The sequence below is a fragment of the Budorcas taxicolor genome, chromosome 8 (assembly GCF_023091745.1).
Source record: "Budorcas taxicolor isolate Tak-1 chromosome 8, Takin1.1, whole genome shotgun sequence".
NCBI classification, from domain to species: Eukaryota; Metazoa; Chordata; class Mammalia; order Artiodactyla; family Bovidae; genus Budorcas; species Budorcas taxicolor.
This window is the reverse complement of record NC_068917.1, coordinates 77,295,323-77,320,800: the sequence shown is the minus strand read 5'-3', so window position 1 is coordinate 77,320,800 and position 25,478 is coordinate 77,295,323. Positions and strand designations below refer to the sequence as shown.

Below are 25,478 nucleotides of genomic sequence, written 5' to 3'. Positions count from 1 at the left end.
GAGGCAAAAACTCAACAAACAGTTGCAAAGTTTATTATTAGAGACACAGCATAATATGTAGGAGAGCACACAGAGAAACAGTTTGTTTATTTAAAGCAGAAGTGAGACAAATACACACCCAGGGAGGAGCACAGGTGTCCTGAATGAGGAACATATTAAAGAGGTGATTTAAATCAGCAGTCCCCAACATTTTTTGGCAGTAGGGACCAGTTTTGTGGAAGACAGTTTTTCCACAGATCCGGCGGTGGCAGAGGGGATGATTTCAGGATAATTCAAGTGCATTACATTTATTGGACACTTTATTTCTATTATTATTACATCCCCTCTATCTCAAATTGAAACAGAGCAGGACAATATGGTCCTTGTCCTACCAAGTCCTCTGCCTGCATTTTGTCTGGAAAACTTTAGTCAAAGAATAAGTTTAATCAGAGAAGTGAGAACGTGTGAAAACAAAGGAAAATAGTCAAAGGAGACCAAATAATGATAACGAGTCATTAAACATAGTCAAGGACCTTTCGTTCTTTCTCAAGGGCCGCAGATAATATTCTGAGCCATGTCCTATGAGCTGTCTTATAGATACTAAAGCAGCAGGTGGAGAAGTTACTTGCTGGATGGCCAGACTGTAGCCATGACATAAGCTGCCACAATTCCGTGAACTGACCACAGAGAAATGGTAACAAATAGACCCTGAAGCTGAAGGTTCAGTTCAGTTCAGTTCAGCCGCTCAGTCGTGTCCGACTCTTTGCGGCCCCCTGAATCGCAGCAGGCCAGGCCTCCCTGTCCATCACCAACTCCCGGAGTTCACTCAAACTCATGTCCATCGAGTCGTGTACCTAAAACAACCAAGAGGATGCTGGTGAGACCACCGACAACCAATCTGAAGGTGGCTCTTAGAGCTGACTGTGCTGTTTCTGCATGTCCACAAAAGCTGTTCCTGCAACTCTGTCCACAAAAGCTGTCACCCCCTGCTTGTCATGAGGGGTTGGGGGAGTCGGCCTTGAAACAGGTGTCCACTCTCCCCCACCAGTTGCTGGCATCTGAAAAAAAGCAAACTTTCCTTTCCACCAACCTGGCCTGTTCATTGGCTTTTGAGAGGCAACAGCTGGGCCCACCACATACCTTTCAGTAACAAGATCACTAGGCATTAGACCCAAGAGGTTGTGAACTCCTGATTTAAATCTCTTGTATAGGACAGTCCTTCCTGGTTTTTGTTTACCTTTGGCCAATTATCTCGGTTTTTTTTTTTTTTTTTCCCCTAGGGCCCTCCCCAACATCTATATGCAACTTTTTGTTAAGATGGATCCCACACAGAGGACTATGGGTGCATGTCCACACTTATTGTGGGGTGGCACCCCCTCCCTTTTTTACCCCCAAGGAGCCTTCCTGTGTATGTGTGGGCAGGGGAGTTTTCCTAACTTCAGGAGCAGCCATCTTATCCCTTCACTTCAGCAGAGCTCAATTCTGCCTCTAGCTTTGTCCTTGGAGTGTCTGGGTGATCCTCCACTTGATGAACACCAGCTGTCCAGCCCAGGGGCCCATCTATCTCCCACTTCAGATTCACTGGGGAGCTGAGACAGAGCTTCTCCAGTCTAATCCTGGGCGTGCTTGCTGCGCAGTGGTGGCCTTGTTAACATTGTGCTGGCATGATTTGCCGTCACTACATTGCTCTTGGCTGTGTGGTTTCCACACCTGCTTCTCTCATCCTCCCTGAGAGTCTGTGAGCTATCAGTATCCTGTAATAAGCCTTTTTTTTCTTATTAGACTAAGAGAAATGTCTGTGGTAGCAAATAAGAATCCCATAAGTCGTAGCTAGGAAATCCCAGGTGATGCTAGTGCCAATGCAAGAGACATAAAAGGTATGGGTTTGATCCCTGGGTCTAGAAGATCCCCTGGAGGAGGAAATGGCAACCCACTCCAGTATTCTTGCCTGGGAAATCCCACAGACAGAGGAGCCTGGTGGGCTACAGTTCATGAGGTCTCACAGAATCGGACACAAATAAAGCTACTTAGCACACACTCCAGATGTAGCCACCTTATGAATCTTGGAAGAGCCACCTTGACCATAGCATCTAAAATTGCCAAGCGCTCACTTTCCCAGCTCCCTGCCTTGAGGCGGGGGTGAAGGTCAGTGAGCTTAGCCCAGCAAATCAGAGGCACCCAGCCCAGACTATACAACAGGGGCTGGTGAGGAGAACAGGCAGAGAGGAAAAGGGTTTTGGTTGGCAGTGTCAGGGCAGCAGCAGCATCTGGGGTCCACAGCTGTCAGAGGTGATGCAGGCGCCATGGCCCTCTGCCTTAAGCAATATCAGTTACAGTGTTCTTTGTGGGTTTCCTATCATTTTTTCCTTTCTTTTAAAAATATTTTTGTTTTTTGATGTGGACCATTTTTAAACTTTTTATTGAATTTGCTATTCTGTTATATATATATATATATATATATATTTTTTTTTTTTTTCCAGGAAGCATGTGGGATCTTAGCTCCTGAACTAGGGATCCAACCCGCACACTCTGCATTGGGAGGTAAAGTCTTAACCACTGGACAACTAGAGAAGTCCCCCCTTCCCATCATTTTTTCTGATTTCTAAGTTAAAAGTCAGTCCTTGGGCCTCTTCTGTTCTTCATCTACATTCATCCTGTTGGTTATCTCAACTGATCCCCTCTCCCTAAACTCTCTCTTCTGTTGTCTTCCTCATATGTGACTGCCTGGCCACAGACAGCTCTGTGTGAAGGCCACACAGGCCTCTGGTTTTCATGTTCAAAAAGCTGCAGAGAAGTGATTGCCATGCTGAGACTACAAGCTGCACCCCAGCCCTGTCTGTGCTGGGAAATGCAGGAAACCTGCCTCTTTTCCACCTGCAGTGTCTCCCCAGAATTCTCTCCTGAGAATGCTTAGCATCATGCACCCTTCAAAGGAGAAATGCTTGAAGAAGCATGTGTCAGAGCTACATTTAGAAATGAGAGGCTGAACCTAGATAACTGATCAGAGGGGTAAATGAAATTCAGGTTTAGATCCTGTGATTTGCCTAATTATTGTGTCAATTTAATTTATAGCATCTATAGCAGGGGCGTGGGCAAGATCCCAGGACAAATGCCAGGAAGCCTCCCTTGTCAGGGAAATGTATTTTTCTTCCTCTATCAGATGAGCTCATTTCTGCCTTAGCAAAAATTCTTGCAACAAACTCACCTAAGGATTTTTATTCTTTAATCTTAAAACTTTTTTGTTGAAGTATAATTGACCTACAACACCCTGTTAATTCCATCCGCACAACACAGTGATTCGCTATTTCTATGCACTACAAAAGGGATCACCACAGTCTAGTTACCATCTGTCATTCTACCAAATTATCACAGTATTATTGACTCTATTCCCCACTGTATATTTCATTTGCCTGACTCACTTATTTTGTAACTGGGAGTTATACCTCTTAGTGTCCTTTACCTATTTCACTCATTCCCCCGACTCCCTTCCCTTCTTCATCTGAAAGATTTATCCCAGGCAAGCCATCTTTCTTCCCTCCCCTAACCACCTCTCACTGCCTCTAAACTTGAACAAGGGTCGGGTCCCCACATGCCCCAGCAGGCAGGTTCAAAGGACAAACCTGGGAGGAGATGCAGTCACAACCCAAACCTCCAGTCCTAGGCTACTTACCCTATCCTGCCTTGTGTTCCCTACAGAAACTCCAGTACACACTCTGGGACATGCTTTCTCCACTGCCCTTTCTGCCCTGTCTGGCCCATGTGCTTCCCCAAGTGGCCCTACCTTACATGCTATGATTCCTGCTTCTGGGGATCTATGCGTATAAACTTCTTCCTCCATGAAATCATTCACATGTCTGCATGTCTTACCATACCTGATTAAAACAAATTCTGAGTATACAGTTTAGAACAGGATATGTAGATGTATGCATTATTTCAAAGTGTAATTACGAAGGAAACTTGGGTGTGTCAACTTCTTTTTTTTTAATTGTAAGAGCCAAAGTGCTTGATTTGGGGGAGCTTCCCAGCATTTAAATTGCTTTCTAATACACTAAGTCCCCTACATACAAATGAGTTCTGTTCTGAAAGTGCATTCGTAAGTCCGATTTGTTTGTAAATCCAACAAGTTAGTCTGAGTACCCAACTAACACAATTGGCTATTTAGTACTGTACTGTAATAGGTTTATAATACTTTTCACACAAATGATACATAAAAAAACAAACACAAAAATAAAACATTTTTAATCTTTAATCATTAAAGATTTAAATCATTAATCATTTTTAATCAGTACAGTACCTTGAAAAGTACAGTAGTCCAGTACGACAGCTGGCATACAGAAGCTGGCATCAACTGAACAGGCAAGAAGAGTTACCGACTGGCAGGGGGAGGGGAGGTGGTAGATGGTAGAGCTGAAGGATCATCAGTCATAGAAGATGGAGGGCAAGCTGTGATTTCACTCACACTTGACGTTGATGGCATACGTTCTGGTTCCTTGCAGGAACCAGACGCACGTTCTCATCTTTGAAAGTTTGCAACCAGAAGGTTACTGTATTCTGTGAAAGTTCCCCCCCTTGAAGGAGGCAGAGGCTTCCTTCCACATAGAAGCTCAAAACACCAGATTCCTGCTTCCTCAGGCTTCATATAGATAGTTGACCAGCACAAGATTAATCAGATGTATCTGTCTTGGCCTTTGTCTTGGGAGCCAGTGACACAGAGAAGCAGGGAGAGAGGAGAAGCAATTCTGGCAGCAGCAGGAGTGGCTGGTTTCCAGGGACAGCAGTGACACAGAACCAGTGACAGATGGTGCAAGCCTTCACATCCAGTTCTGTGGCAGCAGCACCCACTGTGCAGGGGATGGCCTGTGACTCGGGCTCTACTCCAGCAGGCATTTCCCTCGCTCTCACCTGTGCCCCAACAGGGTTCTCTCATTTTGTCCATGCACCTGTGAACTTCCTGTTGCCCTTTAATAAAATTGCTTTCGCTTAATCAATAGATGTTTTTATTGCTCAAACCAAAAAGCCTGATTGATACAATCAATGATTATTTTCCCCTTTCCTTCCTTCCTTTAATCTTTCTCTCTTTATGCCTTTAATACTTTAACTCTATGCACACAGAGTTAAATATATATCCATATATATCAATAGGAAAGTACACATGATAAAATATTAACTTTCATTAATTCTGGATAGCAGGAATATGGGTAGTTAAATTTTTTGTATTTTATGGGCTATTATCTTTTTGTTAAAAGATAATCTATCATCTCCATATATGTAAATATATACTCTTATATATCATATTTGCATATGTGTGTGTGTGAGTGCTTAGTCATTTCAGTCGTGTCCAACTCTTTGCAACCCCATGGACTGTAGCCCGCCAGGCTCCTCTGTCCATGGGATTCTCCAGGTAAGAAGACTGGAGTGGGTTGCAATCCCCTTCACCAGGGGATCTTTCCAAGCCAGGGATTGAGCCCGTATCTCCTGCATTGCAGGCAGATTCTTTACCACTAAGTCATCAGGGTTTCCATATTTGTAGCTATCACACATATGTATCACATGTATATTTACATACTTACATATATGTATCATGTATAATTTCCATTTTCTAAGCCCTTTATTTATACTAACTCATTTACTCATCATTACACACTTATTCAGTGGAACCAGTATTCACATCCCCCTTTTACACATGAGGAAACTGAGGCACAGAAAGCTCTACTAGAGACCTGTCCAAAACCATACAGCTTTTAGGGAGCAGAACCCGAAGCAAAACCTTGGCAGTTGTATCCTGGGTCCTTGGCTTTTAACAATATATGGGAGATGAGACAGCAGGGAGCAGACCCCAGAGGGTGTATTTAGAACGGAGGATGGGCTTCCTTATGGGCTGAGGGGCAAGAACAAGGAGGAGAGGAAAAGATGAGGAAGCCTGGGGACGTTTGATAGATGGAGTCGCTGTCAGAACCCCAGGGTCAAGTTCCACCATATACCATACATGGCAGGAGGAACAAGAGTCCTGGTTTGATGTGGTCCAGAAGGAGGCAAGGGGTCAGCTTCTGGTTTGAAGTCAAGTGACCTTACTTGTCTGGGAAATTGAAGGCAAGGTCACTGGCAAGGGGGCTGAGGAGGAGACAGGAAAGCTGTAGCCAAACCAGGTCTCAGCACGAGTGACCCCGAGTCCTGCAGGAGGCTGGCTACGGGGAGGAGGAGGGGCTGGGAGGGTGGTTCCTAGTGGGCGGAGGGAAAGGAGAGGACGGCAGGTTGCTGACCTGCCGTCCTCTCCGTGGTCCTGCTTTACTCGAAACTGCACTGCTCTATCGACAGATGGACCCAGGAGGTTCCCCATCTAATGGTGAGGGTCGGGGGCCCAGGAAGTGATCTTGGAGCACAGAATCCTTCAGAGCAAAGAACGAAGCATCCTGGTAACCACGCAGAGGGTGAGCAATCTGCTGTCGGTCCCCACTGGACACGGACTGGAAAGTCAGAGGCTCCTCCTCCTCCCCTCTAGAGTGTGTGTGTGTGCACGTATAAGAGATAGAGAGAGAGAGAAACAGAATGCGAGCATGAATCTGTGTGCTTGCCAAGCTGGCAATCCCTGCCCTGGACCTGCCTGACTCTTACCTGCAGAAGCCTCCATGCCAGGCTCTTCTATAGGACTTAAATGTGCAGCTTCTCTGCCTCCAGGGCTGAGAGCCTGGAAATAGCAGCCTGACTTCAGGACTTAACCAGCCCTCCCCAGGAAGACAACCTGCCTGTCAGAGTCAGACCTCTCTCACGCACCAAGGCAAGTCCCGCCCCAGCATCTGTCTGACCAGGAAGAGAAGTCACCCAGCCTTGGTTTGTGCCTGCCTTTCTATTCTTGGGGTGGAGGGGGAACTGTTGCCAGCTGATCAGGACCTCCAAACTGGGCTGGTTTGTTGAATGGCTTGTCTTCTCTGTGGTCACAGGTAAGAAGGGTGCCCCCCTCCGCCCCCGGCATGTGTTGGTAACTTGGTGGGTATGTGGACATTAAGTGGGTGATTCAAAGGAATATGAGAGGATTGGCAGCTTCTGGGTACTTGGGGGGGCGGTGTATGTCAGACTGCTGGAAGATGCCTGCCTCTATAACAATTTTAGTTTTTTGGTTGTCCCTGCTGGGGCTGTACAAGTCCAGTGACAGTCACCTCCTCTCACTGTGAAGGTAGCTCCATCTCAGGCATTATTGGCTTTACTTTATTGAATCTGCTTCTATGTCTTTAATATCACTATTCCTCTTTTGTCATTTACTTATTCACTCAGTATTCCATATCCTTGAATAAAGTCTAACAGACATCCATGGTATTCACTGGCTTGGAGGGTAGCAAGTTCTATCATTGCTGTTTTTTTCCCCCTGAGGCTGGAATTTGTAAAAGAAAATAACCAGGAAAATGACCAGCTGGTGTGGTAATCCAGATGACCTTTAAGATTCCATCCAACCTTGAGAGGTTAAGCTTCTATGATTAATCAATGTATCAAGCCAATCATAAGAAAGCTAGAAATAGGCTCTCTCTATCACTGCCTAAGCAGTTCTGATGAAGTGATTTGGAAGAAGAAACATTATTATTTCCTCTAACCGAGGGACTTTCTCTGGGGTATTGACAGTTACAGAAGAGCAATGACTCCCGTGCCTGGGGATGTGCCGGGTAATGGACAGGGGCTCAGCGAGATGCAAACAGGTTTTATGGAGAAGGTGCTGCTGCTTCTGCTGCTGCTGCTAAGTCACTTCAGTCGTGTCCGACTCTGTGCGACCCCATAGACGGCAGCCCACCAGGCTCCCTTGTCCCTGGGATTCTCCAGGCAAGAACACTGGAATGGGTTGCCATTTCCTTCCCCAATGCATGAAAGTGAAAAGTGAATGGAAAGTCGCTCAGTCGTGTCTGACTCTTAGCGACCCCATGGACTGCAGCCTACCAGACTCCTCCATCCATGGGATTTTCCAAGCAAAAGTACTTGAGTGGAGAAGGTGAGCCTTGTGAAAAGAGTAGAACAGTGTGAGAAGCTGAAAACCATCGCCGTGGGAAGATGGACGAAGAAGTCAGTGCATACCACCTTAACTTCAGTGGAATCAGGGTTCAGGATGTGGGCAAGAGAGGCTGACTTGGGTTGGGGTGTACGGAGCTCTAGTCATGGCAATGCAAGCCCAGTGAGCATGTCTGAGCCCTTTGAAATGAAAGTGAAAGTGTTAGTCACATGTCTGACTCTTTGCAACCCCCATAGACTGTAGTCCGCCAGTCTCGTTTGTCCATGGAGTTCTCCAGGCAAGGATACTGAAGTGGGTAGCCATTCCCTTCTCCAGGGGATCTTTCCGACCCAGGGATGGAATTCAGGTCTCCTGCAGTGCAGGCAAATTCTTTACCATCTGAGCCACACGGAAGCCTTGAGTCCTTTATATATGTAATACTTTTTGCATAGTTTTCCCTGTGCACCCCCTTCATCCAGACCCACTTTACAAATACGGTCATCACCCTGCAGGCACCACCCCCCTAACCTGCCAATCCAGGCATGTAGAAGATTAAAGGGTTTGGGGCTCTTTCTCTTTTCATATCTTTCTAACAAGAGGTGGAAATTTACTCTAATTACTGCTAATTACCCGGAAGAGTTTCTCCTTTGGTTTCCAGTGACAAATTAAATTATCATAGTGGACTAATTACAAGATATGCAAGTGTGAGTCTTCTTGCAGGAATATGTCCACCGGAGTCGACTGAATCTCATTTGCATATTCTTCCAGAGGGTCTTGGATGTCTCTGGTTGAATCTTTATATGGTGCAAGTTCAGCATGCCTTGATTTCTACTTCTTTTCCCCCTATTCTTATGAGTGGGGGAAAAAAAACATGCTTTTATTTAGTGCCCTTGGTGGGAAGGTGAAACAGATTATAGTCTTGGGATCTGCAGCCATGATACTGGTTGGAAGGAGAAGGGAGTGAAGCTGTGCATGGAGGAAACTCCTAGAACTCTGGATCTAGGTGAGACTGGCTTTGGTATAGGGCACCTGGGCCTTGTCACCACCTGTCTTTCACAGACCTTAGTTGTGACTGTGGCAGAGCAATGACAGTCACAACCTACAAAACACAGGCCAGTACTGGCCGAGTCGCCCATACACAATTATCTTTCTAGTTGCCACCGCTGAGTGGCACTAGAACACGTTATAGTTGAGAAGCTGAGATGTGAGCCTGAATTCCAACTTCATCAGTTGTTAACTGTGTTGTTGTTCAGTTGCTAACTTGTGTCCGACTCTTGGCGACCCCATGAACTGCAGCACACCAGGCTGTCCTGTCCTCTACTGTCTCCTGGAGTTTGCTCAAATTCATGTCCATCGAGTCAGAGATGCTATCTAACCATCTCACCCTCTCCTACCTCCTTCTCTTTTTGCTTCAATCTTTTCCAGCATCAGGGTCTTTTCCAGGGAGTCAGCTCTTCGCCTCAGGTGGCCAAAGTATTGGAGCTTCAGCTTCAACATCAGTCCTTTCAGTGGATATTTAGAGTTTATTTCCTTTAAGATAGACTGGTTTGATCTCCTTGCAGTCCAAGGGACTCTTAAGAGTCTTCTCCAGCACCACAATTCAAAAGCATCAATAACTATGTGGCCTTGGGCAAATCAGTCAATTTTCCTGATCATCAGTATTTTTAATTTAAATAAAAAGGATAATACTATTCCCTTCCCTGTACCTTCCTAGGATTGATGGGAGGTCCAAATGAGGTCAAAGGTGTGAGGCACTAGAGGTGATGCCTTCTTGTGTCAAGGAGGCATCACCCTAAGAACACTTTGCTGGGCTCACTCAGGTTCTGAGGTGAGAAGGAACCAGGGAGTTCTGCCGTGATAGCTCTCCAGGCCCTGCTGGGGGAGTGGTCCCAGCTTCAACCTACAGCCAAGCCCAAGCCGGCCTTCCTTCTGATGTCCAGCAGCTGCCAGACCCCTCCTCTGAAGCCATGGGTCCCTCCCGTCTTGTGATCCCGTTCAAGACAAAGATCGGGCTCTGGTGGCTTCTTCTGATCCCGGCAGGTGAGCAGGGGCAGTCCCCAGGGCATCCTGTCACACATGCGAGCGCACATGCCTCGGGTTGAAACTGCTGCAAGTGGGTTGGTGGTGACCCTCGAATCTCAGGGTAGCTGTTCCATCGCGGGAAGGTAGGGGGCGCTCGCTGTGGCATCTGAACCTCGCAAGCCCAGTTCTCCCCATCTGCAAAATGCTAACTGTGCTGTGACCCTTCCAGGGCTCCTGGGGGTGCGGCCTGGAATGAAGGCTACTGACTAGCACCTGAGATACATACATGGCAGCTGCTATCGATGTTTTGAATTTTAGAGCGGTGGTTCTCGATCTACTCAGGCAGGAGAACCCTGAAGAGATGAAGCTGTTTGCAGAACAGGGTGAAACCAGACAGGGTGATTCCATCAGACAATCTGGGGACACTTTACCTAGCTGATGAGAAGGAGCAGATACTAGTGGTTTGAGGAAAAACAGGGGAGATTCTCCGAGTGGCAGAGAATTTCATGGTTAGCATTAGAGGTTCCTTATGAGGGGATGGGAGTGAAAGTTCCCGGGGCCAGCTCACCCCTCACAATCACGTGCCTCTCACAGTTTGCTGTCCCTTGGGTCTTCTCAGTTTCAGGCTTAATCTTTTCCCTCTGTCTGACTTCTTCCCACTGCTCTGCACCCCTCTGAGCACTTGTTTTCACCCTTTATCCGTTGTTGTTGCTGTTCAGTTGCTAAGTTGTGTCCGACTCTTTGTGACCTCATGGACTTTGGCACGCCAGCCTTCCCTGTCCTTCACCATTTCCTGGAGTTTGCTCAAACTCATGTCCATTGAGTCGATGATGCCATTCAATCATCTCATCCTCTGCTGCCCCCTTCTCCTCCTGCCCTCAATCTTTTCCAGCATCAGGGTCTTTTCCAATGGGTCAGCTCTTTGCATCAGGTGGCCAAAGTACTGGAGCTTCAGCTTCAGCATCAGTCCTTATCCAGTAGTCATAGAGTAACTGATATTGCTTGAGTGCTGACTATGCACTGATCGGTTGCTTTGTAAGCTCGAACAGACGTTATTATATTTCATTCTCAGCAGTGTTTTGACATAGGTACGGGATTAGTGTGCCCATTTTGCAGATAAGGAAACTAAGGTTCAGTGAGGCTGAGTGGCTCTGGTTGGACGGGAGAGGGAGCCAAGCGCCCAGCACCACAGAATCCTGGAAACCCCCATCTCCCTTCCTGTCCAACAGTATCCTCGAAGAGGGCCCCCCACACCCACGCTGAGGACCGCCTCTTCAAACACCTCTTTAGGGGCTACAACCGCTGGGCGAGACCGGTGCCCAACACCTCGGACGTGGTGATCGTGCGCTTTGGGCTGTCCATCGCCCAGCTCATCGATGTGGTGCGTCTGTCCTACCATCCTTCCCCCTTGGGATCAGCCCTGGGCATGGACCCCTTTCCAGGGCTCCTCTGTTCCTCCCCATCTCCAGCGCTCGCAGCCCACCTCAGTCAGAGCATCACCCTTCAGCATCACAGGTGTTCAGTCTCCCTCCCACTCTCAGCCCTGGAGCCCCTCCAGGGAGGATGGTGATTGGCAGCACTGGGTTTTCTAAATGCCCTCCTTGTGTCACCTGACATAAGCCCAGAGGACCCAGAGGCCCGTGTGATCCTGAAGAATCTGAGTGAGGAGGGCAGTATCAGGAGGGGCGGAGGGTGGGCTGGACTTGGGGCATCATGTCAAAGCTTCTTTGGCGAGTGGGATCCTGAATCAGCTCCTCCCACTCTGCCCTGTTTCCTGGGACTCGCTCCTCAGTCTAACTGCTTTCTCTCCCGCTACTGGTCAGGATGAGAAGAACCAAATGATGACTACCAACGTCTGGCTAAAGCAGGTGAGTGTCCCTCCCCGGGGCAAGGCCGGAGCAGGGTGGGAACTCACGAGCCCCAGACCCTCCCAGGACTCTTTCACTAGCAGCATGATTCTAAACTCACCTTCTGCCTGAGACTTGCCACTCAGGACCCTTCCAAAGCCAGCCGATTTCAGGCCGCTTCTCGCGAGGGGCTGCGCTCCTGCGGCCAGGCTCTGAGTCCAGTATAGAGACTCCACCGACAAGAGCCACATGGTTCCCTTTCCGGGAATGGACATTGCCTACATCCCTGCTACATTTGCAGGTCAGCTCACTGAACTGTCACTGGAAACATGGGCAGTTTTATTCTGTCCGCTTTACAGCCGAGGGAAATAGAAGCAGAGTGCTAGAAGAGAGGCCAGGTGTGTCCCACTGTGTATCCCAGGCTCCTTCTACTGAAGAACATCGAGTGCTCTGTGTCTACACTGCCTAACAGGCTTCCCCAGACCTCACTGGCTTAAAGCAACAGATAACTTATTATAGCAAGAGATTTCATGGCCAGCCATTTTAGCGCTTTGCTTGGAGACTCCTGGCAGCACTTGGCTGGTGGCTGGAGGGTCCAAGGTGGTTTCACTCACCTGTCCATCCCTCAGCAAGGATGTCTGGAAGACTCTGAAAGATTCTGGAAGCCAGGCCCAGCCATGCCTTCTCCTCCTGGCACTTTCAGGGTCTCTCCATCTGTTCTCTCCAGAAGAGGAGCTGGACTCCTCACCCGATGGTCCAGGGGCCCCAGAGAAAGGGTCCCAAGAGATAGGAAATGTAGTTGCTGCCTCTTAACCAGAAACTGGCTCAGCGTCAGTTCTGGTAACGGGTGAGCGGCCCTCTTTGATGTGCCACTCAAGAGGGCAGAACTCGGGTGCACGGGCTTTTTAGATCTCTCTCCCTTGCCCTCCTCCTTGCTCACCCTTCCCCAGACCCTGAAGATGTCTTCTCCCTGGAGATGGGAGAAGACAAGAAAGAGGGCCCAGCCCTTTGCCTACGTCCCTCCCATTGCGTCTTCTCCCCAACCCACTGGCAACCTAACTCTCCCCATCTCAGAGGCTGGCACTTTGAAAACTATAACCATCAGAATTTTGATGGACATTTCTGTTTGAGTCACTTTAAAATATATGTATTTATTTTTGGCTGCGCTGGGTCTTTGTTGCTACGCATGGGCTTTCTCTAGTTGCAGGGTACATGCTTCTCATTGTGGTGGCTTCTCTTGTTGCCGAGTATGGTGAGCACTCAGGCTTTAGTAGTGGCTGCACATGGGGTCAGTAGTTGTGGTGCATGGACCTAGTTGCTCCCCAGCATGTGGGGTCTTCCCAGACCAGGGGTCCAACCCGTATCCTCTGCATTGCAAGCCAGATTCTTTTTTTAAAATTAATTTATTTTTAAATGAAACAAAGATGAATATTTTAAATGAAAAAAGGTACAATGCACAAAGAAATAGACATCATAAACCACTAGACACTAAACACTAAAGAAGCTAAGATATATAAAGCAAAAATCAGAAGAAATATAAGGGAAAAGAAAAAAATATAATAGTGACACACGTTAACATCTCTCTGAGAATATTTTATCAAGTGCAGAAAAAATAAGAATAGGAGCATCTTGAATGATGTTATTAACAATTTAAATATGATAGATTTCCATTTATATTATTTTGTATAAATCTTACATCCTACACAAATATATTTAAACTTTTGTATCTCATATGCTGTTATTAGATGTCCACAGGACATTTAGAAAAACTGGCAAAAGGATAAACATAACTAAATTTAAAAAGTAGGTTTTTGTGTGGTTCAGTTATACCTATACACATACATTATTTTTTAAATTATTTTCCACTATACGTTATTATAAGATATTGACTATAGTTCTTTGTGCTATACAGAAGCAAGCCAGATTCTTAACCACTGGACCACCAGGAATACTCGGTCAGTGGCGGGTGTGCCATTCCTGCTCCGTAGGCTGTAGATGGTGGGGGGCTGTCTGCTGGCCATTCAGGCTTTACAACTGGATGTTTAGATGGATGGCATGGATCAGACCCCTCTGATGCTATTGACCTTGGAACTGCAGGGGCCATGAGGTTCCTCTTTACAGATGAGATGCAGACTCATGAAGGGACTTGGGAAGCCACAGCAGTGCAAAGATCAGATCTTGAACCTGGGTGACTGCAGTTGTCCCTGTGGGCCAGTTATCTTGGCTTCAGGGACTGGGGTAGTAAATAGAGAAAGAAGCACCGCAGCAGGAGTCAGGCCAACAGCACCGCCTCTGACCAGCCTGTGATACCATGCAAGTTAGTCTCAGAGTCTCACTTTTCTCATCTGTAAAATGGGGATACTACAATCTATCTGCCAATTAATATAACCCATCTTGGTGTGGATGCCCCTACACTGTTGGTCGAATCTGAAAACTTGACACACAGTGGACTGGGGGAAAGGGAAATATTTGCAAAGGCCAATCCCTTTCAAAATGGTTCCTCAATGTCCTGAAAAATCATGACAATTTTAGGAACATTTTTATCTTTCTTATTTGCAATCTGGCTTCTCTTTCTGTCTAAGCTTTCATCTGAAAGTGAAAGTGAAGTCGCTCAGTCATGTCTGACTCTTTGAGACGCCATGGACTGTAGCCTACCAGGCTTTTCCATCCATGGGATTTTCCAGGCAAGAGTACTGGAGTGGGTTGCCATTTCCTTCTCCAAAGCTTTCACCTACACACAAATAATTAGCACCACTGCTAAGCCATTGTCTTCCCAAGCATGGTTTTGGTACCAATGGCAGTTTCTTGAGATGATTTTAGTTGGCTCCAAAACCTCTTTTTAAAAAGTCATACATGTATATTTCAGTAGATAGCTTCAAATGATGTGGGTTTTCCAGCTACTTCAGTGATGTAAAATTCAAAAATTTATGTAAGCTTAACTAGGACTTCCCTGGTGGCTCAGACAGTACAGCGTCTGCCTACAATATGGGAGACCCGGGTTTGATCCCTGGGTTGGGAAGATCCTCTGGAGAAGGAAATGGCAACCCACTCCAGTACTCTTGCCTGGAAAATCCCAAGGATGGAGGAGCCTGGTAGGCTATAGTCCATAGGGTTGCAAAGAGTCGGACACGACTGAGGGACTAAACTAAACTAGTGAATCAGTTTAAAGGAAAATACTAAGTAAATGCATAATACTAAAGCTAAGTAAATGCTAACACACTGCTAAGGTGGTGCATATATATGGGCAAAACTTGTGAAGTTGGGGCTTGAGTGCTTGAAGTCTGGGAATCATTGAGCAGGATCAATGCTTTTCCTCTCATGCACCTGCCTCCTGCAAAGCCTCCTGTTTTCCTTCTTGGACCCCTACCCAGTTGATGAGTTTGTGTAAATGTTTCACAGCTATCCTTAGAAGGGGAAAGGTTACCATGCACGGGAGCCTTTTCAAGAGTGCACCACTGCACTATTTTAGTGCAAATGCACAAAAGGAAAATGACCCCTAGAATTAGGGCAAGTTTGACGACTCAGAGACTTGGGTTCAAGCCCTAGAGCCGCCACTTGTTGACGGCATACCCTCCAAGCTTCACTTGAAAAACACAGATTCACTTGAACCAGCCAGTGGAATCAGGGCTATTGGGGGGCGCTCTGGGGCACAGTTGGAAACTGTCGTTTCTCAGCTGACTCTCCTTTCTCAACTGTGTAACTCTGGTGTGTTGTTTTTATCCATCTGGTCCTCAGTTTCCTTATCTGTTAGATGGGGCAATACTTCTACCCGCTCTGCCCTCTTTGCCCAGCTCTTCCCATTGAGGCTCTTTCTAGACAGAGGGTGTGAAAAACGTTTGTAAGCTGTGATGCACTGAAAAAAACAAATGTTACTATAAATGAGTGAGGTTGCTTGCCGGGGTCGTCCAGCTAGGGACCAGCATAACAAAAGCGGGAGTAGGGTGACCCATGGTCAGATGTGACCCGGACTCTGAGTACTAGAGGTGGGGCAAACCGAGAGCTTGGTCGTCTTAGACTGAACTCCTCTTTCCCATCTCAGGGCCCTTTTGGGGCATCGTGGCCCTTTCTATGCTGCAGGATCGGGTGAGGAGCTCCGAATGCTCTGTAATCGGCTGCGGGGCGTCCCTAAGCCGCCCGAGGTTTTCCCAGGGCCCCTCCCCTGGCAGGGCCGCTTACAGAACTCCCTTCCCCACGCACAGGAGTGGAGCGACTACAAGCTGCGCTGGAACCCGGTCGATTTCGGCAACATCACATCCCTCCGTGTCCCTTCGGAGATGATCTGGATCCCAGACATAGTCCTCTACAACAAGTAGGAAGCGGCTGGGGTCCTGGGACACCGTGCCTGCGGGGGGCGGGTAACTGGGTGCTGGGCTGCGTTGGCCTTGGGAGGCGCGCCCCCTCGTGGCCCAGCTGCGCTGCCTTCCTCTCAAACTCCTGCTTTGCTCGACGCTCCACCTTGTCTCTTGATTCTCTTCTTTGATTTCATGCTTTCACTTATACACCCCAAGTTTACTGAGAACCTACTCTATATCCGTGCCTGCGCTCTGCTAATAGGACACAGATTTGCCAACACTGAATATTGTTTGAAAAATGCGGTTGATGCAGGCTGTGAAAACAATGCCTAAGGGTGGGAGTTTTGCAGGATGGCATGACTGTTGGAAAAGGTAAGAAGCATCTCCCGGCAGCACCTTTGAAGGGAGCGAAAGTGACATTTAAAAATATTATTTATAGTTGCCTTGTATTCAGAACCAAAAAAGATCAGTCTTTGAGTGTAAGGACTAGAAGTTCTCCAGGGGATCTTCCTGACCCGGGTTCACTGGGTCTCCTGCATTAGCAGGCAGATTCTTTACTATCTGAGCCGCTAAAGAAGCCCCAAAACAGAAAGCAGGGGAATCTAAAGAGAGCCCCAGAGGACCAGGTCGGTTTTTTTTAAAAAATGGAAGATATGAAGAACTATAACTTCATTTATGTTTAGTAGCCAGTAATTATTTATTTAGAAGTCAAGAACTGAAAATTAAGAGATGTTTGGCATGATATTTGTCTAAAAATGTTTTCTAAAGTGGGGCTCCAGAAAGCGCTAGTCCCTGGAGATGTGACTAGGTATGAAAAATAGTTTTGTGGTCAAATAGTTCTAGATAACCTTGTATGTCATTAAAACCCCTTTGGCACCCCATCCCTAGTTCTTTGGAAAATGTCATTTTAAATGTTGTTAGAAGTTGTACAGACAAGACACCCCCTGAGCCCAGCATTTCCCAATTCGTTTGACCCAAATTTGGAAAAAGCTATTTCTAAACAATAGAATAAAGGGAAACAGATTCAGTTCTGAAGTTTGGTGTCCTTAGATGGGTCAGGAAGATGACAGTGATCCCTTTATACTGCCCAGCCCCAAACAGGTCCAGAGCCCTTTCATCTGAGCCATCTCTGTAAACACACATTCGGCAGGGATTATCCGCACTGTCACACACTGCCACTGTTAGACCACTCACCCCACTCAGGATCCTTCTAGTTTCTGCTTCTCATTTCTGGCAGAGGGCAGGAGCAAAGTCCTCGCATCAGCCAGGGCCTGGAGTTTTAGGATTGCCAATAAGGCCAGTGTTACCTGATTATAACAGGGAATGCCTTTGACAGAACAAAAGTTCAAATCAAATTCTTACAGACATTTGAAGAAAGGTCTTTCCTCCAGCCGAACCCTCCACTTCAGGTTAAGAAGACCCGGGACAGTGTTTGGCTCTTTCCCCAAAATAGGGGCCCATGGTGCCATCTAGTGGTCATTAAGTATGATGTCTTCAAAAATTAAACTGCCCTAATCAGTTTGTACCTCCTTTTCAAAATTCCAGTTTCCACTCGGCTTAAATCTCTACCCTGGAACTACTGCAAGGGAAAGAAGTGTCTCTTTCTGTGTATTCTGGTTCACCTGCTTTTAGGATTGACTGTGGAAACTGTGGCGGGAAGTATGGCTGGGGCTAAGAGCCCATTGTGCCACTTTGTAGGGGCAGTCAGGGACTCAGGCTCCCAAGAAGCCCAACTGGACTGGTCTCCGCTGTCCCAGTGTCACCAGCGTCCTTATGGGCCCTTAGATGGGTAGTCTCAGGACGCTGCTGGCCTCCTCTCTCACCACCCCCACCGAGGCCCCACCCCGCCCCAACTCACCGCCCCGCAGTTCCCCTAGCCCAAGCATTGTCTGTGAGCCATAGCCGTTCATCCTCCATTCCTTGTTCTGCGGAAGCTCTGCTGGTCCATCCTCCACCCCAGCTTTCTGCCAGATCCTATCATCCATCCATCAGGGCTTTGCTAAAATGACAGCTTGCTCACCGGAAGGGAGCTCCCCCCAATAGTTCTTGGGGAGAACTCTGACTGGCCTCCTAATGCTGTTGCCAAACTGCCTCCCTTGGACTGTAGATGCTCGAGGCTCATCTTTTCCTCGTGGTTCCCTCAGGGCAGGCGTTGAGTCTCCCACCTCATTCCCCCCAACAGTCCCTATAGTGGGCCCTGGTGGGGGCAGCTGACTCAAATATGTCTGTTAACTGGATGGATTCCTTCTTCACCAGCAAAATTATCCAGTCTCTGCTGAGGAAGAAACTAAAATCCCAGGTAGAAAAGACAAGACCTCCAGCAGAGGGGCTTCATCACCCCCTGCAGCACATGGTAGACGATATAATAAAAAACAACCAGGGTGGCCCAGCGGTAAAGAATCTGCCTGCCAATGCAGGAGACACAGGAAATGGGTTCAGTCCCTGAGTCCTCTGGAGAAGATCCCCTGGAGAAGGAAACGGCAGCCCACTCTACAGTATCTTGCCTGGGAAATCCTATGGACAGAGGAGCTTGGGTGGCCCATGGGGTCATAGCGCAATTACCCTAAAATGTTAAATGAATACAAACAGGCCATCAGACTACGTATGTGCCCTATGACCACAAATATATAAAGACTCTATATGTGCTGTCTAGATGATGGCCGAATACGGGATATGTGTATGTGTGCATATGTCATCAACAACAGCGGTTATCTTTGAAGTTCTTGGTACTTTCCTACATTCTTCAAAATTCCTACTTTTGTAGTTAGGAAGATGGTGTTTGAAAGACAACTCAGGCAGCTCTAGCTGTCTGTGTGCTGAAGAGTCTTGCTTCTTCAAGTCCCAACAACCCGGCGTGGTCTGGTTGTGTTATCGGGGTCCCCCTGCTGGTAGTTATCTGGAGTAGCCTGGGTTGGGCAGCTGGGGTGCCCCAGGCCCCCTGCCCCCCAATGCCTCTCCTCTCCTCAGTGCAGATGGGGAGTTCGTGGTGACCCACATGACCAAGGCCCACCTCTTCTCCTCGGGCCTGCTGCACTGGGCACCGCCCGCCATCTACAAGAGCTCCTGCAGCATCGACGTCACCTTCTTCCCCTTCGACCAGCAGAACTGCAAGATGAAGTTTGGCTCCTGGTCGTACGACAAGGCCAAGATCGACCTGGTGCAGATGGAGCAGACGGTGGACCTGAAGGACTACTGGGAGAGTGGCGAGTGGGCCATCGTCAACGCCACGGGCACCTACAACACCAAGAAGTACGACTGCTGCGCCGAGGTCTACGCCGACGTCACCTACTACTTTCTCATCCGGCGCCTGCCCCTGTTCTACACCGTCAACCTCATCATCCCCTGCCTGCTCATCTCCTGCCTCACCGTGCTCGTCTTCTACCTGCCCTCCGACTGCGGCGAGAAGATCACCCTGTGCATCTCTGTGCTGCTCTCACTCACCGTCTTCCTGCTGCTCATCACGGAGATCATCCCGTCCACCTCGCTGGTCATCCCGCTTATCAGCGAGTACCTGCTCTTCACCATGATCTTCGTCACCCTGTCCATTGTCATCACCGTCTTCGTGCTCAATGTCCACCACCGCTCTGCCAGCACCCACAACATGCCCCACTGGGTACGGGTGGCCTTTCTGGGCTGTGTGTCCCGGTGGCTTCTGATGAGCCGGCCCTTGCCACCCTTGGAGCTCCGAGGCACTCCGGATCTGAAGCTCTGCCCCTCCTATCACTGGCTGGAGACCAACGTGGACGCGGAGGAGAGAGAGGAGGAGGAGGAGGAGGAAGGCAGATGGGTGTGTGCGGGTCCTTCGTCCCCCTCCGTGGGCGTCTACACCCATGGTAGTCTGCACCCAGCGGCCTCGGGTCCCAAGGCAGAGGCTCAGGTGCTGGAGGGCGGACTCCTGCTCTCCCCTCGTGTACAGAAGGCCCTGGAGGGTGTGCACTATATTGCTGATCACCTGTGGGCTGAGGATGCTGATTCCTCGGTGAGTGCGGGCTGGGGGAGGGTCCCTCCCCTGGGTGACTTTGCCAGCCTAGAATGGAACCACTCCCCCTCCCCCAAGGGTGTTAGCTGGCACCACCCTAGTCTCCCCCATAAGGACCAACTCCCTTAGTCATGGCCTTGGAATCTGGAATACATTGTGATGGAGAACAGCTGGCTGGCTGCTCTTATGACATTTGTTGGCAGAACAGCAGTAAAGGCTGTCCCAGCTCAGCTTAACTGGGAGGCAGCAGGACAGAGGAGGAGGGGTCCCCCTAGCCATCCTCACGCCAGCCATTTCCCACCAGTGCCCATAGGTGGGTGGATGGGGATGAGCGGAGGCAGGCGGAGGGGATTCATCAGGAGATCCCCCAAAACCGGCCGGCTCCTTTGTCCTGGTGGGCTCCCCTTCCTTGTCCTTGACCTGGGCTCTGGGCACTTTGCCAACTTCACTATTTACCCACAAACCCCGAGGAGCTTGGCTGGGCCAAGTGAGTTCCCCTCCATCCCACCCCTGCTGTGTTCTGCATATTAGGTGACAAGGCCACCGCCCAGGGTCACAGAATTCTTCTCACCAACCTTGGGAAGGATGAAAGGCCAGGAGGTTATGACTGGGTGGCCTTGTTGAGTAGATAAGAAAACTTAATTATTATCTAATCTGGAGGCACGTGGCTGGGCTGTGAGCCCCAGTCCTATGAAACCCTCAACCCCCACTGCATATACCCCTGCTAGCCTTCTCTGGGCCATACCCTTACCTACCTTCCCAGGGACTGGGTGAGTGATTGGCGAGGCAACTTTGGGGGAAACAAAGTCTTCACCATTTTGCAACTTCTGAGTGTTGTGCTGAAAATCACCCTCCTCCAGAGAGGGTTCATGCCCCTGGGTGATTCTAGAACCTTCTGTGTCCCTCTAACTTCCATAACCTGGAACTTGAGAGCCCATGGAAAGGCTCTGGGCTATTGTCATAGGGGTGGGATAGGGTGGAAATCACTAAGTGAGGGTTATTTGAGTCTTGAGACATCTCTGTCGTCCCTGCCCCCTCCACTGCCTTAGCTTCCCAAGGTCTCAGTGGGGTTGCCACCGCCCCCAGAACCATTCTCACAGGGGCTGCGTGTGGATGGGTCACTTCCCCTTTCACTGTGCACCCATCTCCCCCTGCAGGTGAAGGAAGACTGGAGGTATGTGGCCATGGTCATTGATAGGCTATTCCTCTGGTTGTTTATCCTCGTTTGCTTCCTGGGGACCGTCGGACTCTTCCTCCCTCCCTTCCTGGCTGGAATGATCTGATGTCACATCACCTGCTCTGGCCCTGAGGTGGCATGGCTGACTGTCGTTCCCTGCTGCCACCTCTGGAGTTCGCCTTTGGGGTCAACGCCAACCGACTGCAGGTGTCTGTCCATGGAGTCCCAACGTGCAAGTCTTCTTAGAATGCTTCACTTGACATGTTTATACTATGTGCTGAGAATCTGCTGGGTACAGAGCCCTGTTTGGGTTTTTGGAGTTGGGCGAGGAGGAACTTGCTTTGCAGAGGGTTACCATGTGGTGAGGATGATGTGAAGATGGTGATGTGGTGATAAGATGCTCCTGGGATGCAAGAGGGATGGGAGGGTCAAGTTGAGGGACCCAGGGGGTGCGATGGGGCCATGTGAGGAGGCTCAGACATCAAAGGAGGGGTGTGTGGGGAGAGGGTGCCTCAGGGGACAGGTAGCTCAGGTGCCCACCCCTTCCACACCTCCACATGCTCTCCCTGACACTTCAGGGAAAACTGGCCACCCCAGGCCCAGTCCACCTGCTTCAGTTCTTTCCAAGACCCGCCTCCCCGGGGGTCATTCTTATTTCTGACCCCTCCTGCTCTGTGGATGCAGCCCCAGCCCCGCTACCCCTCCTCCCACCTCTCCTGAAGCAGGGATGCTCCCAGCCTTGACCTCCTGATGTAGAGATACTCCTTCCGGTTAATCTGTCTCCCAACCAACTTGCAAATGAGGAAAGAGAGCAAATAAAGCCGCAGTCACTGCTCAGGCAGCTGGGACCCCTCTCCAGCCCCCCAGAGCCCTGGTTACGTGGATGGCAGCTGGGAGGGTGCACTGGCTTTTCTTTGTGGCAGTGGAAGGGCTGTCTGGGTCCCCACTGGAAAGCCGCCCTTGGGTCAAGCACCGGGGGAAAGGGCTGGAGCACGCAGGTACCTGACCCCACCACCCTGCTTTAGCATGTACCCTGGGGGTTGAGGTCTGACAGAATGTGGCCCACTGGAGAAGGGAATGGCAAACCACTTCAGTATTCTTGCCTTGAGAACCCCATGAACAGTATGAAAAGGCAAAATGATAGGAAACTGAAAGAGGAACTCCCCAGGTCGGTAGGTGCCCAATATGCTACTGGAGCTCAGTGGAGAAATAACTCCAGAAAGAATGAAGGGAAGGAGCCAAAGCAAAACCAATAACCAGCTGTGGATGTGACTGGTGAGAGAAGCAAGGTCCGATGCTGTAAAGAGCAATATTGCATAGGAACCTGGAATGTTAGGTCCATGAACCGAGGCAAATTGGAAGTGGTCAAACAGGAGATGGCAAGAGTGAATGTCGACATTCTAGGAATCAGCAAACTAAAATGGACTGGAATGGGTGAATTTAACTCAGATGACCATTATATTTACTACTGTGGGCAGGAATCCCTTAGAAAAAATGGAGTAGCCATCATGGTCAACCAGAGTCTGAAATGCAGTACTTGGATGCAATCTAAAAAATGACAGAATGATATCTGTTCATTTCCAAGGCAAACCATTCAATATCACAGTTATCCAAGTTTATGTCCCAACCAGTAATGCTGAATAAGCTGAAGTTGAATGGTTCTATGAAGACCTACAAGAACTTTTAGAACTAACGCCCAAAAAATGATGTCCTTTTTCACTATAAGGGACTGGAATGCAAAAGTAAGAAGTCAAGAAACACCTGGAGTAACAGGCAAATTTGGTCTTGGAATACAGAATGAAGCAGGGCAAAGGCTAATAGAATTTTGCCAAGAGAATGCACTGGTCATAGCAAACACCCTCTTCCAACAACACAAGAGAAAACTCTACACGTGGACATCACCAGATGGTTAACACCGAAATCAGATTGATTATATTCTTTGCAGCCAAAGATGGAGAAGCTCTATACAGTCAGCAAAAACAATACTGGAAGCTGACTGTGGCTCAGATCATGAGCTCCTTATTGCCAAATTCAGACTGAAATTGAAGAAAGTAGGGAAAACCGCTAGACCATTCAGGTATGACCTAAATCAAATCCTTTATGATTATACAGTGGAAGTGAGAAATAGATTGAAGGGACTAGATCTGATAGATAGAGTGCCTGATGAACTATGGACGGAAGTTCGTGACATTGTACAGGAGACAGGGATTAAGACCATCCCCATGGAAAAGAAATGCAAAAAAGCAAAACAGCTGTCTGGGGAGGCCTTACAAATAGCAGTGAAAAGAGAAGCAAAAAGCAAAGGAGAAAAGGAAAGATATAAGCATCTGAATGCAGAGTTCCAAAGAATAGCAAGAAGAGATAAGAAAGCCTTCCTTAGTGATCAATGCAAAGAAATAGAGGAAAAGAACAGAATGGGAAAGACTAGAGTTCTCTTCAAGAAAATTAGAGATAGGAACGTTTCATGCAAAGATGGGCTTGACAAAGGACAGAAAAGGTATGGACCTAACAGAAGTGGAAAATATTAAGAAGAGGTGGCAAGAATACACAGAAGAACTGTACAAAAAAGATCTTCATGACCTGGATAACCACGATGGTGTGATCACTCACCTATAGCCAGACATCCTGGAATGGGAAGTCAAGTGGGCCATAGGAAGCATCATTACGAGCAAAGCTAGTGGAGGTGATGGAATTCCAGCTGAGCTATTTCAAATCCTGAAAGATGATGCTGTGAAAGTGCTGCACTCAATATGTCAGCAAATTTGGAAAACTCAACAGTGGTCACAGGACTGGAAAAGGTCAGTGTTCATTCCAATCCCAAAGAAAGGCAATGCCAAAGAATGCTCAAACTACCAAACAATTGCACTCATCTCACACGCTAGTTAAGGTGATGCTTAAAATTCTCCAAGCCAGGCTTCAGCAATACGTGAACTGTGAACTTCCAGATGTTCAAGCTGGTTTTCGAAAAGGCAGAGGAACCAGAGATCAAATTGCCAACATCTTTTGGATCATGGAAAAAGCAAGAGAGTTCTAGGAAAACATCTATTATTTCTGCTTTATTGACTATGCCAAAGCCTTTGACTGTGTGGATCACAATAAACTGGAAAATTCTGAAAGAGACAGAAATACCAGTCGACCTGACCTGCCTCTTGAGAAATCTGTATGCACGTCAGGAAACAGCAGTTAGAACTGGACATGGAACAACAGACTGGTTCCAAATAGGAAAAGGAGTACGTCAAGGCTGTATATTGTCACCCTGATTATTTAACTTATATGCAGAGTACATCATGAGAAATGCTGGGCTGGAAGAAGCACAAGCTGGAATCAAGATTGCCGGGAGAAATATCAATAACCTCAGATATGCAGATGACACCACCCTTATGGCAGAAAGTGAAGAGGAACTAAAAAGCCTCTTGATGAAAGTGAAAGAGGAGAGTGAAAAAGTTGGCTTAAAGCTCAACATTCAGAAAACGAAGATCATGGCATCTGGTCCCATCACTTCATGGGAAATAGATGGGGAAACAGTGGAAACAGTGTCAGTCTTTATTTTTTTGGGCTCCAGAATCACTGCAGATGGTGACTGCAGCCATGAAATTAAAAGACACTTATTCCTTGGAAGAAAAGTTATGACCAACCTAGATAGCATATTGAAAAGCAGAAACATTACTTTGCCAACAAATGTCTGTCTAATCACGGCTATGGTTTTTCCAGTGGTCATGTATGGATGTGAGAGTTGGACTGTGAAGAAAGCTGAGCACTGCAGAATTGATGCTTTTGAACTGTGGTGTTGGAGAAGACTCTTGAGAGTCCCTTGGACTGCAAGGAGATCCAACCAGTCCATTCTGAAGGAGATCAGCCCTGGGTGTTTTTTGGAAGGACTGATGCTGAAGCTGAAACTCCAGTACTTTGGCCACCTCATGCGAAGAGTTGACTCATTGGAGAAGACTCTAATGCTGGGAGGGATTGAGGGTAGGAGGAGAAGGGGACGACAGAGGATGAGATGGCTGGATGGCATCACTGACTCGATGGACATGAGTTTGAGTGAACTCTGGGAGTTGGTGATGGACATGGAGGCCTGGCGTGCTGCGATTCGTGGGGTCGCAAAGAGTCAGACACAACTGAGCGACTGAACTGAACTGAACTGGGGGTTGAGCCCTGGCTTCTTTCGGCTTTTTGATCTCTGCCCAACACAAGCACAGTTGATTCTTTCCAG

The 25,478-nt window shown here is 48.1% G+C and overlaps 1 protein-coding gene across 1 annotated transcript; it reads left to right on the top strand.

Moving 5' to 3' along the window:
• The first annotated feature begins 9,915 nt into the window (after positions 1 to 9,915).
• CHRNA2 (cholinergic receptor nicotinic alpha 2 subunit) lies at positions 9,916 to 21,371 on the top strand. Its single transcript, XM_052644964.1, has 6 exons — positions 9,916 to 9,988; positions 11,200 to 11,351; positions 11,794 to 11,838; positions 16,017 to 16,126; positions 19,077 to 20,088; positions 21,246 to 21,371. The coding sequence occupies exons 1-6, from the start codon at positions 9,916 to 9,918 to the stop codon at positions 21,369 to 21,371; spliced, it is 1,518 nt and encodes a 505-aa protein (XP_052500924.1).
• Positions 21,372 to 25,478: the final 4,107 nt, after the last annotated feature.

Excerpts from the sequence above, each read along its gene's own strand:
- CHRNA2 (XM_052644964.1), top strand. The coding sequence starts at position 9,916 with ATGGGTCCCTCCCGTCTTGTGATCCCGTTCAAGACAAAGATCGGGCTC. Across the intron at positions 11,839-16,016 it reads CCAACGTCTGGCTAAAGCAG|GAGTGGAGCGACTACAAGCT; the intron begins GTGAGTGTCCCT and ends CCCCACGCACAG. Across the intron at positions 16,127-19,076 it reads GACATAGTCCTCTACAACAA|TGCAGATGGGGAGTTCGTGG; the intron begins GTAGGAAGCGGC and ends TCCTCTCCTCAG.